At 36.8% G+C, this 17,030-nt stretch overlaps 1 protein-coding gene across 6 annotated transcripts in view; it reads right to left on the reverse strand.

Annotated features, from left to right (window-relative positions):
* The window catches only part of VCAM1 (vascular cell adhesion molecule 1), a 40,422-nt gene that overhangs the window by 5,989 nt on the left and 17,403 nt on the right, over positions 1-17,030 (reverse strand). Inside the window, exons 1-3 of one of the 6 annotated variants that reach the window (XM_088170047.1) lie at positions 9,096-16,835; positions 7,397-7,487; positions 145-423 (exon numbers count right to left, since the gene is read on the reverse strand). In XM_088170047.1, the coding sequence (XP_088026173.1) occupies positions 145-423; positions 7,397-7,433 (316 nt within the window). In that variant the 5' untranslated portion in view covers positions 7,434-7,487; positions 9,096-16,835. The other 5 variants (XM_088170048.1, XM_088170046.1, XM_088170049.1 and 2 more) reach the window with 5 other exon arrangements.

Genomic DNA, 17,030 nt, shown 5'->3' on the forward strand with positions numbered 1-17,030 from the left:
AGGAATCTTAGAAGGAAGTATATGTTGAGCTATAACAGACTCATCCTAGAATTAAAAGTTAACTGGTAACCACAATGTCTAAAACAATTATTGAGTTTTCTATCAACATGTACTATTTAAAGAAAATTTTATATTTTTACTTACAGTAAAGTTCAACTTTGACAGTCTTCTCCTTTATCCCTCTGCCATCACACATGACAGTACAAAGGTAAGAATGAGAATTCACAACTCTAACTGGATCCATAGTCAATGTAGAATGTGTCCTGTAGCTGCTGACTTTTCCTCCAAGGGGGCTGTCCATCTGTGTTCTCCAGGAAAAACTTGGTGATGCACAGCCAGTAGTATTGCATGTGAGTATGAGTGTGTCTCCAATCTGTGCCACGATTCTCCCAGCAGGTATAATTTCCATTTCAAAAGCTTTAACTACAAAAGGGAAAACACACATCAATTCAGCAGCTTTCTCAACTTTTAGCTTCCTATTTCTTCTCATGTTCATGTTCTACTGTGACATGAGGTCTTTATGCTTCACTTCTTTATAGTTGTGTGGAAGTTAAACTAATAAAGCTCGTACTGTGGTATACATATTCAAAACACCCTGTAAACATTGCTATTTTTGTCAAAGACAATACAGGCTCAGGTGACTAACAGACAGTTTTCATGTATAAAATGGCATAAATCAAATTTAAATAAATGCATTGGCTCATTATAACTTTTTTAGTCAGGTGGATTTGGTTCTGAAACTTTGTAACATTTGAGGGGAGAGGTAGAATGTAGACAGCAAAGACAACAGCAGAAACACTTTCAACAGGACATTTAGTACCAAACTTGCCAGATACTCTCAGGAACGACAGTAAAAATCAAGCATGCAGTGATATACTGCAGTTGTCTCCTAGACTGTCGTTTAGCAAACTCAATAGGAAAACGACTGAGTCACTGCAGAGCACAGAAAAGTTCAGAGTAAATGAAACAAAGCTTCCTGACATTTTGACAAAAGTACTTAATTGTCAGTTGTATTCACTGAAATGAAAAGGCAACTGGAGAAAAGAGAAATAAAGATCAAACAGTAAATTTTAGGTCAGTTTACACTTAACAAAGTTAAAACAAATAAAACAAGCACCACCAACACCCACCCTCCTCAACTTACCAGTCCTTAACACACATAAAATTACTAGCACAGCCAGGCTTGTCCTTCCCATCTCTTTTAACATTTGTAATTGCTGTTACTGGGTAAAGAAAGTAAATTCAAAAGTTTACTTTCTATTTCCCGTGAAGAAGCACTGTGAGATCTTGCTACTCTGCAACAGCTTGTTACACGAGCTCCAGCGTGCCCTTTATAAAGGCAGAGTGGGAAATCCCTGGACGGGGAAATCCAGAGCAGGGAGGAGGAGACCGAAATGGATCGGGGAATGTCCGCTGGCTCAGCGCCCTCTGCTGCTTTTGTGAGAGCCCAGGAAAATAAACAGTAACAATTGTAAATACAGTGCCCACTACATTTGAAAAAATCCGTTTCAGATCTGATCCTGCAAACAACTGATAAAATGAAAGAATGTGCGTAAGTCCAAGAAATTGAATGTAACTATATCTCAGATGAAAAAGTTATTCAAATTTGCTTTTAATGAAAATATTTTTGTGGGACTGAGTCTTCAGAACATTTCTGACAATGCTCAGCTCTGTAAATAGCATTAGATGACTCAGTATTTCCTTTGAAAACTGTGCTACCAGTCTAAGTATTTTTGATCTCTAAAAATGAAGAAATACTCAGATAACAGAAGTCTGGAGATCTGACTTAATCAGCTTGAATCAGGCTCATACTGTTCAAATAAACTAATATTCCCAATGCCATTTTGCAGTGGATATACAAATCCAGTTTGGAATATTTCTGAGGACAACTCTTACGGCAGCAATGTTAGGAAAAAAAAATTAAAAGACCATTTTCTGTGTTTGTTTGATTTTCAGCTGGAAAATGTTGTGAATGCAAAGAATGGTTAAAGTTTTCTAAATCTCAGTTGTTTGTTTATTCAACTACTTCAGTAATTCAAGTACTACAGAGGCATCTGGACAGGCTGGATAAATTTGCTGAGGCCAGTTTTATGAGGTTCAATGCGGGGAAGTGCCAGGTCCTGCTCTTGGGTCACAACAGCCCCTGCAGCACTACAGGCTTGGGGGAAGAGTGTCTGGAAAGCTGCCCAGTGGGAAAACGCCTGGAGTGCTGGCTGACAGCTGCTGAACACGAGCCAGCGTGTGCCCAGGTGGCCAAGAAGGCCAGTGGCATCAGGAATGGTGTGGCCAGCAGGAGCAGGGCAGGGATTGTGCCCCTGTACAGGTGAGGCACCACCTGGAGTGCTGTGTCCAGCTGGGGGCCCATCACCTCCGGGAAGACACGGAGGGGCTGGAGAGCATCCACAGAACAACAGAGCTGGTGAAGAGGCTGGGGCACAGGTCTGATGAGGAGTGGCTGAGGGAGCTGGGGTTTAGCCTGGAGAAAAGGAGGCTCAGGGGGAGCCTTATCACTCTCTACAGCTCCCTGAAAGGCGGCTCCGGTGAGGTAGGGGTCGGTCTCTTCTCCCAGGTAACATGTGACAGGACAAGATGAAATGGCCTCAGATAACAACAGGAAAGGTTTAAATCATGTATTAGGAAAAAGTTTTTCACTGAAAGGGTGGCCAGGCATTGTAAGAGGCTGCCCAGGGAAGTGACAGAACTATCATCCTTGGAAGCTTTCAAAAATGTGTGCTTGTGGCAGGTAGGGAGATGATTTATGGGTGAACATGGCAGTGCAGGTTTAAGGGTTGGATTTCATTTTAGAGAGCTCTTCCAGCCTAAAGAATTCTATGATTCTATACTGGTCAATTAAAAATCACTAAATAAAAGAAGAAAGAAATTAAAAATGAACATATATTTTTAAAATGTCTCTGGCAAATCACTTGGTATGTAATAGTTTGGTCATTTGATGTCTATATTTTATGAACAACACAGATTCAAATATCTACTAAGTGAGTAATAACTAGGAAAAATAAAGTCTGAAGTAACAATGCTGTAAATGATAAAGAAATGCATTTGCTGAAAAGTTGGCTCTACATCAATATGTATTGTAAGTCAGTCAGAGTTTCCATGGTTAATAACCTCATGCTAACTCCAAAATACCATGCTCAGGTGAGAGTTGCATCAGAGGATGTAAGGGTCCTGCTGTCCTACAGGCAGCATGTCTTCTTAAGGAACTGTTTTTTATTGCTTTTTACCTGACTGCAGCTGCTACCACACCTTTGCATCCTCATCAAAGGATAGCTGGACAGTACAAGCTGCCACAGAAACACACTGGGTAAAATACGAAGCATCAACAACTTTTTTCATGCATTCATCACAAACTCATAAATATAAAAGGGATGAAAGATCATGAAAAGATAAATTTGTGATCTTAGGCAGGAAGTATGTAGTAATAATAATAATAATAACAAATGAAAAAACCACCCAAGACAATCCAAGAATTACCCAGAAGGCAATAAAACAGGGGAACCTGAAGCATCTAGAAATGCCTAACCAAAAGTCACTAAACTAAAATTCAATTAAATTGCTACAATGGATTCTACCATAATATTTTATTTTTATAATCACCATCATAATTTTTTTTTTGTTAGGGGAGGAGGAAAAGAAGGAAAAGGAGGAGAAGGTGGAGAAGGAGGTGGAGAAGGAGGAGGAAGAATAAAACACTCCTAAGTGTCACAAAGTGCAAGCAGAGTACTGTTCTGGAAGTACTGCTATCAAATCCAAAAATCCTAAAGCTATCCAAGATAGGAAACAACACATCTACACAATGTGATTTTACTGCAGAGAAAACGGTTTTGTTGAAGGAAAGTGTACCCTCTCACTTAAATTGCAAATAATTACTTTTAAATCATAGTCAGAGAGAAGCAAGAAATGAAACTTCTGCTTGGACTGCTTAAATAATCATCAGAAGCTAAGCTGAAAGAAAAGGGCAATATTTCCTTGCTTCTGGGAAATCAGTTTCTACACAGAAAAAAAATAAACATATGAGGACATATCTGCACTCTGGAAAAGTTTTAATCAAGTCCTTCATCAGATAACACGAAATAGGAAATAAGTCTGATCCTGCTCCCAGTAAATTAAACTGGACGGCTGCCATTAACTTTACTGGAGCTGGATCCTTACCAGAGTAACTAGTACACTGACCAGACAAATTCAACTCGGATAGTTTAGGTAAGAGCAGAGTTAGCCAAGAAATATTACTAAAGGAAGGACAAATCTGCCAAAAATTTAAAAAGTTTTTTAAAACTTTCTCTTTACACAAATTCAAATGTGAGCCTTCTGTGTATTTTAAATAGAATATGTACATTACTGTTGCTCCTACTACCCTCAGCATCAACCTCAAAAATAGGAAAATAAGCACCAAGTTGTGTTATTTTCAGAACTGTTTTTTCTGTCTGTAAACAAATAGAGATCATCTGACAAGTTTTAGCACTTGACCTTGAGAGTTCAGATAATCTAGCTTTTTATTCAAACAGCACAGAGGAGGATGCTGGGGGTAAAAATAGAGGATGCATCAACTTCCACAGTGAGATAAGTATTATAGGACCAACTGGAGGAAATCTTGACACATGCAGAGTGTAATGAGGACTGAAATGAAAAAAGTATTACAAGAATATTACTAAAGGCAAAAAAGATTAAAAGATTTAAGCACTGGGATGTAATTACATGTTTTTCAATACATCTGTTAATCAAAAGAGACTTCTAAAGCTTTGATGGACAAACAAAGATAAAACAATTATGTGTTGTGAAACAGAGTTTGGAAATACTGAATACAATTTTTGGCCTGATATAAGAAAACACAAGTGTCCTTCAGGATACTAAAATTTACATCAGACTTTTCTGGAATTTAAGAAATGAAACCACTTCAGAACTGTGCTAAGCATTTCCTTTAACTCATATTTTGCAATCCTGTTAAATACCTACATGATGTGCTTATTAATTTCCTCTAAGCAAGAGAAATTAGAAGTTCTTGAAATCTTAATGAATTATTTGAAAAAATGCATGTTATCCAACATGTTAGCTATCCAAAATTTATATACCTCTTCCTGCATTTTTAATATGCTACCCTGTTTCATGGAGGCTATTAGGGGAAAACTGAAAAGCTAATCTTTTGCAGAATTTGAACTCTTAAAACTTTCACCACCAGTTTTTTAATTTATGGCCAAGGACCTATGGTGAAGAGAAATTATCCTTTTGGCAGAGGAAATTTAAGAAAAAAGAAGGCAGAAGGAAACTCATCTAATCTGATATTCTGTTTCTTGTGTCAGCAATAAAATTCTTCATTCCACTTCATTCCTATATAGAGGCAGGATTTGGGACTTCCGCTAAAAATATTCAGTGCTGGAATCATAACTTCTGTACAAGACCCCAACACAGAAACATATTACTAAAGATCTGTGTCCCATCAACTTGAGATGTCAGAATCCTTCTGTGGAAGGCTTGACATTCTGGTGAGAGGATGCAGCAAAGTATGACTCAACAGTTCTTCAGCCTCATATCAAAGAGGTGTCACAGCAAGTCCATACTTAGGTCCCCCATTCAAACTGCAGACCTCACACATCTCAGAAAAAATATTCTTGGGATGTGCACGGGGGGTCTGAGTAAAGAAAGCCTCAGAGTTTTGGATGCTTTACAGAAGTAGCTGGGATGAAGAGCTTTCCCCCCATACAAAGAGTGTCTCTGCACAATGATTGTGCCTAAAGAAAAAGAGCCAGAGGACTGTGCTGTAATTCAAATGAGAACTAATCTCAGAGGGAAAACTCACATGCATCAGCAAAGAAGGAATGCCCTTCAGGCACCACATGCAACGTAGTACCTTTAATATGGTCGGTCATATCTTGATAAGTAAGTGAAAAAAAAATGAAGCTGAACAACATGTATGAAGACTGCTGATTACATGGCTACACGGATTACAGCAGGAAATTATCTGTCAGCCTCAACATTTTCAGTTCTCAGCAACATCAATAGCCTGCTCTATGGGTTATACACTGTCTCCTTCCTCAGAACACCTGGATTTTTGGTTCCCAATCTTCCCTAACATTTTGCTTCTCCTGACTCCCTCCACCTGCTTTCTCACCACCTGACAGTAATGCAACCTCTGTATAGCCCCAAGAGGGGGAGGAGAGCATCACTGACTCCCTATAATTTTCATCTCCGGATGGGAAGGATGAGATCTACATGCAGATCTATTTAAAGGGTTGTGTCTGTTTCAGGAATTGTAACTTTGTACCTAACCACAAAAAGAACACCAACGCATTACCCTGTAACCCACATCACACCTCACAATTGTACTCCACATCTAACTTGTCATCTATTGCAAGAAGGAAAAGAAAATGAAACATTTGAAGAAAGTTTTATCATCTGCTTCTTTTCCTTTTCTGGAATTTCTTAAATACTGTATGTAAAAATAAATGCATCTACATCCTGCATTATCTTTCTCAGGCACCAGCTTCTCAGTTAGGACACTTCCTGTCTGGTTAGTCTGAGGGCAACCAGAATCCACAAAGGTGCCAGATAAAATAATACAGAAGTGTGATAACTTGCATAGACTACAGGATAGCTAATTTCTTATTTTCTTGTATTCAGAGGCATTGTCCATTTCACAGAAAGAACAAAAATTTCATCTAATAATAAATAAAAGCCACTAGAGAAAAAAGTCCCTACTTTTTATCCTAGTCTTTTGTTACTGGCAAAAAGCATGCTGTGGAAATTCCAAACTTAATTTCTAAAAAATCGAGTATTATTTTAGCAGTGCTGGATGTAAAAACGAAACTGTTGGATAGCCTTGAAATCCACATACTTGAAGTGCCAAGTGCTGTATTCCAAGCCAAACTCTATTAGTTTGGATAGCTGAGCTCCAATTATCTTCATAGTGACATAGGTAAAAAGAAGTTTCCCTCCTGAAATATTATGTAGTGTATAACAAGAGTCAAACTCAAATATGAGGCTTGAAGTATTCAAAACACCTGTGGGAATTCTGAAGTAAGACTTCAGATTCACTATTATTTTTATCTGAATATACCAAGGCATATCAAAATAATTTGTTCTCACTGGAGAAAACAAAAAAAACCTAGACAAAACTCATTCAAAATGGACAGAGTGAAAAAACAGAGTGGGCTTTGGGTCAACATGCAGACGACAGCTAGAACTTAGGATATGGCAAGGTAAAGTTAGATGAAAATATTTAAGAAGGAATATGAGCAAGTTACTTAATTCCCCCAACATTCCACAGGAAATTTCAGTACCATTAAATCTTGTTGTGTACTTTATTAAGGCCAGTATTTCACATGTCAGAAGAAGCTTATCAAGACGGATGTGGAGAACTTTTTGACCAAGCTTTTTTATTACTCACGAGCAGCAGCTCTCCAATACACTTCTAGATCAGTCATTTCCCTGTTTCCCACATCCTTCCTGCTCTTCAGTCATGAGGTTCGTGGATGTCCCTATGGACCGAGAAAGAAAAAAGGGAATGATAAGAGCAAGATCTGTAACAGACCATTCCACCTGCAAGAAATACAGAACTTGGATTCTCTTAGACACGCTACTGAAAACGGCACTGCTACTTATTGATTATCCTTCAGCTTATATTCCAGAATATATTTTCTTTTATTCTCCTACAGTGGTTCATATTCTGAAATACTATGCTCGGCTGTGTGTTTTTGCTGCCTTGTGGTATAGAAATGTTATCTTTGTTGTCCCACAGTGGACTGGCTCACTAACAGGTAGAAATATTACACAGATGTCAGAAAGGAATCAAATTACTTAACTTTGCAGGATTTAAGATTCGTAATTTTTAAATCTTCCATATAGGTAAGAATTACAGGGACTGCTCAGTTTATTTTATTTATTTTTTTAAATATACACACAAAGGAAATCTTTCTTTTACCTAGATTTTGTCACCTTCCCCTCTCTGGAAGAGGACTGGAAGTCCTGAAGAAACTGACCTTCCAAATAGAAATAACGGGGAATGAACCAATTTTTAGTTCCATCAAGCCAAAATGACAAGTATTCAGGAGAAAGCATTTTGCAGCAGCAAAATATGTATGTTTGTGTGTCTGTACACATACTGATAAATCTGATGCTTGAAACCAGCTGCAATTCTATTCAGCATCTGGCACCTTGCTTTTCTCTCTTGAATGTGCTCTACCTTAATACCTTAAATAAAAAGCATGCTGTTTTGTTATTTGGACTATTTCTCTTTCCTTTCTTTTCCCCCAGACAGTTAGGTATCATCTTAACTGCTTTGTTTGTTAACACTTCTACAAAAAGAATATGCCAAAGTAGGAGTGGCTAAGTGACAGAAACCATAAGCAGCTGAATTTTTCTCGACAGGCAAGGGTAAGAAAGATGTGAGTTACTGGAATTTATTTCCCCTTCCCAGACAATTACTTGGCTAGGCATCAAAGCCCCAGCCCTTGTAGTCTGATATAGACAACTGAGCAAGAATGGCTTTCATAGTTGTGTCACCTTTTATCACAGACCATGTTACTGTCTAGTGATAAGAGAGTTAACTTGAGAAATGTGTCACATGTTTGAAATTGCTCTCAAGCAGGATAAAAGTCTGTGCTGAATTAGTATGAGAAATACCTGACTTCCAACATTCCGATACTTCTCAGTCAAGGATCTCTCCTGAAATTTCCCAATAATTATATGTGAATACCAAACCATAAGTAACAGATGGTTTAATGACCCTCTTGGTTGGATACATTTTGCCTTGTTTGAGTTAATTTCTTACTACAGTTAGCTCCACACCGTGAGGGATGGATATGGGCAGCTGTCGTTCAACAGCTCAGCTCCAGGCAAACCTACGTGGTTGACTTGCAGCTGAATGAAATCACTACTGACTAAGAGACATGATCATGAACCTGCTGCCAGGACTTTCCCTTGGAAGCTGGGACATCCTAATGGGAAAGGGAACAATCCTGTGCAACCCACAGTTTCCAACAGATAAAGAAGATAGAAATGTTTTATAAGCAGTGTTGAATCCTTTAGTGGATCAAAGATCAACCAGTTAAGTTCTCATAGGCTCAGGAGCTCGAGATTAATCTTACCTCTGTAGCACCTTTCAGTACTCAGGATATCAGTAGCATGGTTACTTGGATCTGCAATACCATCAGGATCCAGGCACAGGAAATTTCCAGAGATGCACGAGGGTGAATCCATTGTGATTTTAAGCAAATGATCTTACACTAAGTTTCCTAGATTATTTGAATGAATGTAATACAAACATCTCACACTAAAAAGAAATACACTCCAGGAATTCTATATCATTGATTTAAAATGTTTGATATAAACCCATCAGCCTAAAAGTGATTTATTATTACATTTTATTACACTGACTCATCTGCTACGGCACCAAGATCCAGCTGCTGATTTTGGTTTTCTTGTATTCTCAGGTGTCTTTTGCCATGACTATTGAATTTTTTTGGCATGAAGAAATTTTCATTCTACCTCTAATGTCAGCATATGGATCCTGCTGTAGCTCATGGTTTCATTAAATGTGCTGTTACTTAGCAAATATAGTCTATCAACAATTTAGGATCTCAGACAATTTAAGAAACATGGTTTCCCTTTATCCCACATATCGTATTTATTAATGGGAATATTTATTTTAAATTTATTTTTCTAATTCATTAATTAGAAAACTAATAAATAAAAATTATATTTAACGATTACTACAAGATATGCACATTTAACATAAAGAAGGACAAATTTTCAGGTCAAGTCTATAGTACAGAATGATTACAAGAATGAAGAGATATTTATCACAAGACTGAAAAGTAAGCAGCGTGTATGTTCAAAACTCCATAAATATCTAGGAGGAAAGCAATTATTAAATTAATCTGCACTATTTACTAGTTCCTACTAGCTAATCATATTCCTTTTTTAATAAAAGAAACAACTGCTTTATAACTTTTTGAAACGACTGTACAGTTGATATATGCTACTAATTTAGACTAAAGCTGCTGATGGTTATAAAGATGAATAAATGAGGAAATGACAATCCTGCGCAACATTCCTTGTGATGTTAGTTTTGGTTTTGTGAATCACTTGTAAACTTACCTTGATCTTTTATTTTCTTACTCTTCCTCATAAAATCTAATGTTTCAATGAAGGCCTTTCATATTGTGGCACTAAGCCATTTTCATAAGGATTTCTATAATGTGCCATTTAAGACTCAATTTATCCTTCCAAGGCTGTTTTAGACAGAAAATTAAAGCAAAAACTCAGACAATCACATTAGTGTTTTGACTGGCAAACATAACTGTAAAGCAAACCATTGTGAATAACTGGAAATCCTGTCAGGATCTAATTAGAAGAAATAGGACTTAGAACCAAGTGAGAAGACGTCTGTGACTTCTTGGTAGTCTCATGATTATGAAGTGACATCAGTTGCAACAATTTCAGAATAACTCCTTAAAGTCACTGAGGGTTAAACACAGTGCAAGCCTAACTTATATATGATGGGAACTTCAGTTTCACCTTGGCTGTAATTGCAGGCTGTGTCTCAAAAGCAGGACGTCTACATTATTCAGAGAGCTCTCTGGAGCCGATGGAATGTCAAGAGCCTGCAGGGAAAGGAGTGTAGCCTGGATTGTCACGTCTGGGTTTACAACACACAGAAGTGTTCAGTAACAGTGAGAGCAGCTTGATGCTTCCCATATGAATATGCAGGAACTACCCAGGAGCCCAAGGCAGCTTTAAAATCTTGCTCTAAATGAGAAATGAAACCTGCCATTCCTGCCAGTGTAACAGAACTTTACATAGAGATAAATTTCACAGGTTCTTCTCTGAGAAACTTACTACTGAAGGTGGCATGAATGTCAGACTCTGCCACAAATTTATTTGTAAAATTTCAGGGTCTACATGCTGAGAGGCTATTTGAAAGAGTGTTAAAACAATTTTTTTTAAGTATCATAACCTCTTCCTGTGCTAAAATTTAAAATCTTTCTTGAAAAACCAGGAATCACTTACGATTTCTGCACAAAACACAATAAATAATACAAATAGATAAAAGAACAAAAACCGGAAAAAAAGGAAAACAGGAAGTAGGTAATAAGGAAAATTCTGAAAACATAATTAAATAGTCTTGCTTCAGTATCACATGTATTTCAGGAAAACTTTTTTCTTATGAAGTAGCTCAAATGAAAGGATAAATGGTGCTAGCGAATACACTTAAGATAAAAGATATTGTAGACAATATTTCTATTCTCTTATTATTATTTCCACATATTACAAAACACATTCATGTTTTGCATTGGACGGTTACACTTTTTAACTTCTCTCGTCAAAAGTGCTGCTGCTGTTCCTCCCTTACATTTAGAACCATTTGCTAATATCTTTTCCAGCATATATTAAAAGAAACTCAACTGTACACAAAAGCATTTGAAAGGTCTGCTTTTGCAAGAGAAAGAAGGTTTTTCTATTAATTCGTTATTCCTCTAAACCTTGGTAAGAATCATGGAAAGTAGGCCAGAAGCTGGCTAGTACCTGAGATCTCACTCCTATTCCCCCCATTTCCAGTCTTTTGGAACTGAAATCCTGTTTGGATGTGCTCATCAGTGTAGTTGTAACAAGGAGACAGAGATGGACAGAATAGACCTACAGGGGATCAGTCAGAACTTTTTCTAGCCAGAATCCCATCCCTGAGACAGGCCAAAAGCAGATTAAAAGATAAAATCTTGAGAATGGTAGAAGCACAAGTGACACAGTTGCTTACACAGGGAGTCAGAAATGGTCTCTGCATTGAGTCTGTGTTTTTGAGAGCATAATTCAATATAAGAAAAATCTATGAGCAAATGAAATTTGAAAAATATCTAAGAGATTTGGAAATACAAGTTTACAGACGTATTTCTAAAGCAGCTTGCAGCCTTTTAAAACTAATCTTAAACAGCACAGAAAAATAGAAATTAATAGTACTAACACTATTTAAGTTAGAACTAGGAATCATCTGCTCTGTTCTGCCACTCTAAAACCATCTCTGCTGCTTTACTCTCCTCTTGCACTACTACTGCAAAACATTTTTTTCCTGCAACTTCAGTATAATCTCTGTCATTTCTGAATGCCACTGAACTTTATCAACTGAGCTCTTCTTAGCATCCCAGCTTTGCACAGAGCCTCTGCCAAAGTTTTGAATTGTCCCACAGCCGTTGCGCTGCTTCCAGGCCATCTCCATTTGGCTGTGTCACCATCTGCTGACTTTGCACTACAAGTGTCACAGAGCTGCCTGCTGGCACCCACCTGTAAACGTAGAATTTCCCTAAATTAATCATGTCACCTCACTTAGGTTTGCATTCTGGCCTAGTCTAAAGCTCAATGGACTCAAACAGAGAATCCTTAAGATACACTATTAGATTTTGCATTGTCCTCTTCAGCTGTGTAGGGAGTTACTAAATGATTTTTTAATGCTGAAAGCACCGCATTTACTAACACTGCAAACTGGAATGACTGAAAGGCCAGGGAGCTGCTTTGCTTGCTTCTTTGCAATACAGATTGGTGTAACTGAAATCACGAGGAACATGATGATTTACAGAGCTCCTGCTGTGCTGGGCCACTCAGCCCTGGGCTCAAGCATGAAATATGGATGTAGTTCAGAAGGCTGTCTTTGCCACAGCACAAAAGTTTACAAATTGTATCACAAGAATATATATCTTTACTTGAAGAGTGGAAGTTGGCTTTGCAAAACAGCTTGAAAATCATGTCAAAGCTGATCTCAAAATGCAAAGATGTTTCAAATGAAATATATGAAATGGTAAATCTCTAACGCATATAATCAAAATCACTTTTCTTTCTGTGGTGTTTCTGTTCTCTTGGGAGAGAGTTGGCATTTGTCACTATAATAGCATCTATTATCTCTCTTTAAACATTTCTCAATTCTAGCAGAGAAGCCTCCACCTTCTTCCAATACACAATAGATGAAACCTTTCTAAGGCTTCAGCCCTTTTCAAAATCCCAAAGTCACACAGGGGATAAAGAAAGAAACAGGATGTTCAAGTAAATTATACAAAAATAGGAAGAAGGTTGTTTATGAAATGGCAACCAGAGTCCTGACACATACAATATTCTCACTGTTTTTTCCTTTGCCATAGGTTTTCCGACCCTTCTGGCTTTTTGTTTTGTTTTGGCTTTTTCTGGCTGATTTATTCATCAGCTTTTTCTATCACTATGGCAAAGGCAAATATCCTCTGGAAGGAAGACATTTTCCCTCCTCCACGCTTCCTCTGGGACAGAAAAGAAAGAACATCGATTTATTATCCTGCCAAAGGTGGCCACCTGGATGGAGACACCCATCATTCTCAGAACAGAAATGCAAGACTAGAGTGTGCACTGGCAAAATCTGTCTGAGGAACACATCATTTCCCACATTTGCCTTTACTGTCGGTCCAATGTCTAACTCAGAGCAATAGTCAACAGCAGAGGCTTCAGCAGAAGATGAAGACTGCTCATAACCAGCAGTTCATTGTGCAGCTCTTTAAATAATTTCCTTATTTCCTGAAATTGTGTCTCCTTATTTGAGATGTGACTTTCTTCTTTAGCTTGTCTTACTTTAATGCAGTTATTATTCCTTCAACAGCGAAAAACCACAAAATTGTTTTAAAAGTCAAAACCCATTCAGAATGAACAATGCATATAAACACTTATAAATACTGGTGCATATAAATTTGTCTAATTTGAACTTTTTATCTCTGAAGACAGGAAGAAACTTCCTGAAAGTTTCCCACCCACAAATTATCATAAAATCAGACAGTATCAGTTTCAGAAATCATACTTAAATCAAGGAAATACAAAGCATTGACTGGAAATGAGAGGAATTCCGACTATTAAATCACAGTTCATGCTAATCTTCAGATTAAAAAGGTAATCTTCCTCATTTCATCCATGCTGTGATATTTATAACATTCAAACTGCCTGCATTAGTCTGTGATCTTTACATTTGACTTTAATTGAAATAAGTTAAAGAAAGGTAGATAAAATTATACTTTTTTAGAAAAAGGAATTTAAGGTTTATTTGGCGATTTATGAATATACCGCAGATTACTCCTGAAAATGTCTTCTGTGCGCTAGTTTATTAAAGGTACATAAACACAAATTTGTTTTCTGGTGCCACAAAAACGCTATATCTGCATCTATTTTGTCAGGATTAAGACTCATTTTAGCAATGAATTTATTATTCCCATTTTCCACACAACAGGGAATTTATAGCTCAAACCATCTCAGGTATATTTAAATCTCTGTTAATTTAAAAATGCTTTTCTCAATTCGCGGATGAATGCCAATATCACCAAGTTGTTTGCATGCATGCAAGTGGAGGCCAAGGACTACCCTTTCTGATGGAAACTGTCATTTGACTTGTCTAATAAGCCCAAAGGAGATGGAAAACACTGTGAATGAACTACACAGGAAAGTTTAAGACTTATCTGTAGTAGCAAAGGGAGAGAAAATGTTTCAGGTTTCCAAGTTCTATTGGAATCCTTCAAGGCAACTCAAATGTTGAACCAATGTTGAACCAATGTATCTATATGCTGAATGACTACAGGGCACATAAAATCCATACACAAGCGTTTAGGGAAGTCATTTTTAATTTCAGTTCTCTTTTAAAAAATGGTTGAAAAACATTTTTAATTGAAAACTAATAAATATTCACCCATCTCTTCTTTTGATTTTAACTGTTTGTGTGTTCTCCAATAGAACACAGAATTCATCTCCCTCATGCAGATAAGCCACTTGCTTTAAATATCCTGGCTGACTTTTTTTCTTGAGTAAAACATTCTATTTTTTATCATATTATTATAGTTGGGGTCTTTTAGTTTATATTCTAGTCATATTTTTATAAATGTCTATCAGCATTGTCATGTAGAAAAGCATCAGAGATAATAAGAATATTAATAATAATGATAATAGAGGTAGTATTAATTTGGGGGGGGAAATTAAGGCAGTTGAGAGGCACTAAAATCTCTTATTTGCTTCTCTATGGAGAAATGTATGACCAGAATGATTTGGCCATACAAACATCCATGAGTCTTTCTTAATGAGGGCCCTGTAAATTGTGCCACCAAACAGGTGGCAATTGTAAGTTATTTATTTGCAATAACTTCAGAAAATTATTGGCAAGTATTAGCACTAGCCATTGAATTTTGATTCTTTTGAACCAATTCAAAGTGCCTTGTCTTCCTTTGGAAGGACTTCAAAATTATGAGTGACTGCCGAGAAAAGCAGCCTTTGCTAGGAAGAAACAATACAATGCAATAGGTCAGTGGAAGTTTCCCTCTAAACTTTTTTACATGCAGCCTTTTAGGGAGCAACATTTGAAATAATAAACCCCAGCTACATTAGAGAAACCTATGGTTACAGAAACACAGGCATTCACACAATTATGTTAAAGAACATTAGGTGCTTCTGGAGTCTCCACCCTGAAATGGTTTCCTGTTTTTCAAAATCTCAGCTACTGATGCTAAATGCTAAAAGATTTGCTTTAATGCAGCTCATCTCATTACAGTCCCTACAACCTGTTTGTAAATCTGCCACTGAAATTAAGCTTTCATCCAGCTGTGAAGTCTGTCCAAACTGACCACTGTTACATGCCAAACTAGAACCTAGTCTGAACTTTCTTAAGAACCCATCTTCTCATTTTCACTGTAGGATATCTCATGTTTCTGAGATCCTACAGGAAAAATTAAAAGCCTTTAAAATGAACACAAAAAAGGGAAAATTGAACCACTGCACTAAATTCATCTTCTAGTTCTTGAAGCATTTGTTTTTACAGCTATAGATTAGTTATAGACTTTAAAAACACTCATCGAAACCATAAAGATACATTTACAGAAACACAGCTTCACAGGATAAAAGCAATTAGTCATGGATCAAATACTGTTAATGAAATGGAAGAGCTTTGTACTTCCAAACTTGTTCTAGTGAAGATGACTATTGATCAAAACACTTTCTTAGAAACTCCCACATCAATAGCTATATGTAGAAACAAAAAAAAATTACATAGTCAAATCTGTATTGACATCATTTGATTAAACAAAATTCATCTCAGGGTCCTTTCCAAGGCATATCTCTGTTCTAGCCCATTTTCTCTCTTTCATGAAAAAAAGAATGAATCAGGCTTGTAAGAAACCTAGAGAATAGATGTTTAGGAAGTACTGCCCTTCCAGGTTATGCCAAAGATCTTTAAAGACTTTCAGATCACCTCAGATTTTTTTTCTTGTAAAATATGAATTCTTCAAATAAAGATGTAAAATAAGAATTTCTCTAGAATCTCTTAATTTGCTTAGTGCATTATTTTTTTTTTCCTGACATTTCAAGCAATAGTTTTCAAAGTCCAGGCTGCAACAGCATGAAATCCACTTAGACCTGCACTCCTGCATTACTGCACTGATCTGATATTCAGACTTTCACAAAACCTCCATGCTTCCTAAAAAAACGACAAAAACCAAAACCAACAACAACCAAAAAACCAACAAAACAACAACAACAACAAAAAAAATCAGAAAATGCAAAGCCTCACCAGTCCTCACTCATTATCTCTACAGTTCATGAGATAGAGCATATTGATGGGAATTACTGAATCTTACTTAAAAAGGCTTTTTGGCTTTGAGATATCCTCTGGCAATTTAGATTATTTTGAAATTGTCGGCACTATTTGACTCCACTCAATGTGTAAATTCTCCATATTACCAACATCCTTAAAAATCACTACAAAATCACGTCCTAGGTAAAATCTGAAAGTACTCGACATCCCTTTTGATATTTTAATTTTTTTTTCAATCTTTTAAGCTTTGAATCATGACAATTTCCACCACGTATTAATATCTGTGTACATCCAGATTTTACAAATACAGGAGAAAATGTGTTTTACAATTCTTGCTCATTCAACCATATTAGAGTTTAAAACTATATCACCAGTATTTTACCAAACTTCATGAAAAACAGACTGGTCATAGCAAAGTCCACAGTAGACGTCATGGCATAAATACTACTTC

Source organism: Sturnus vulgaris, chromosome 9 (genome assembly GCF_052056855.1).
Source record: "Sturnus vulgaris isolate bStuVul1 chromosome 9, bStuVul1.hap1, whole genome shotgun sequence".
Taxonomy (NCBI): Eukaryota; Metazoa; Chordata; class Aves; order Passeriformes; family Sturnidae; genus Sturnus; species Sturnus vulgaris.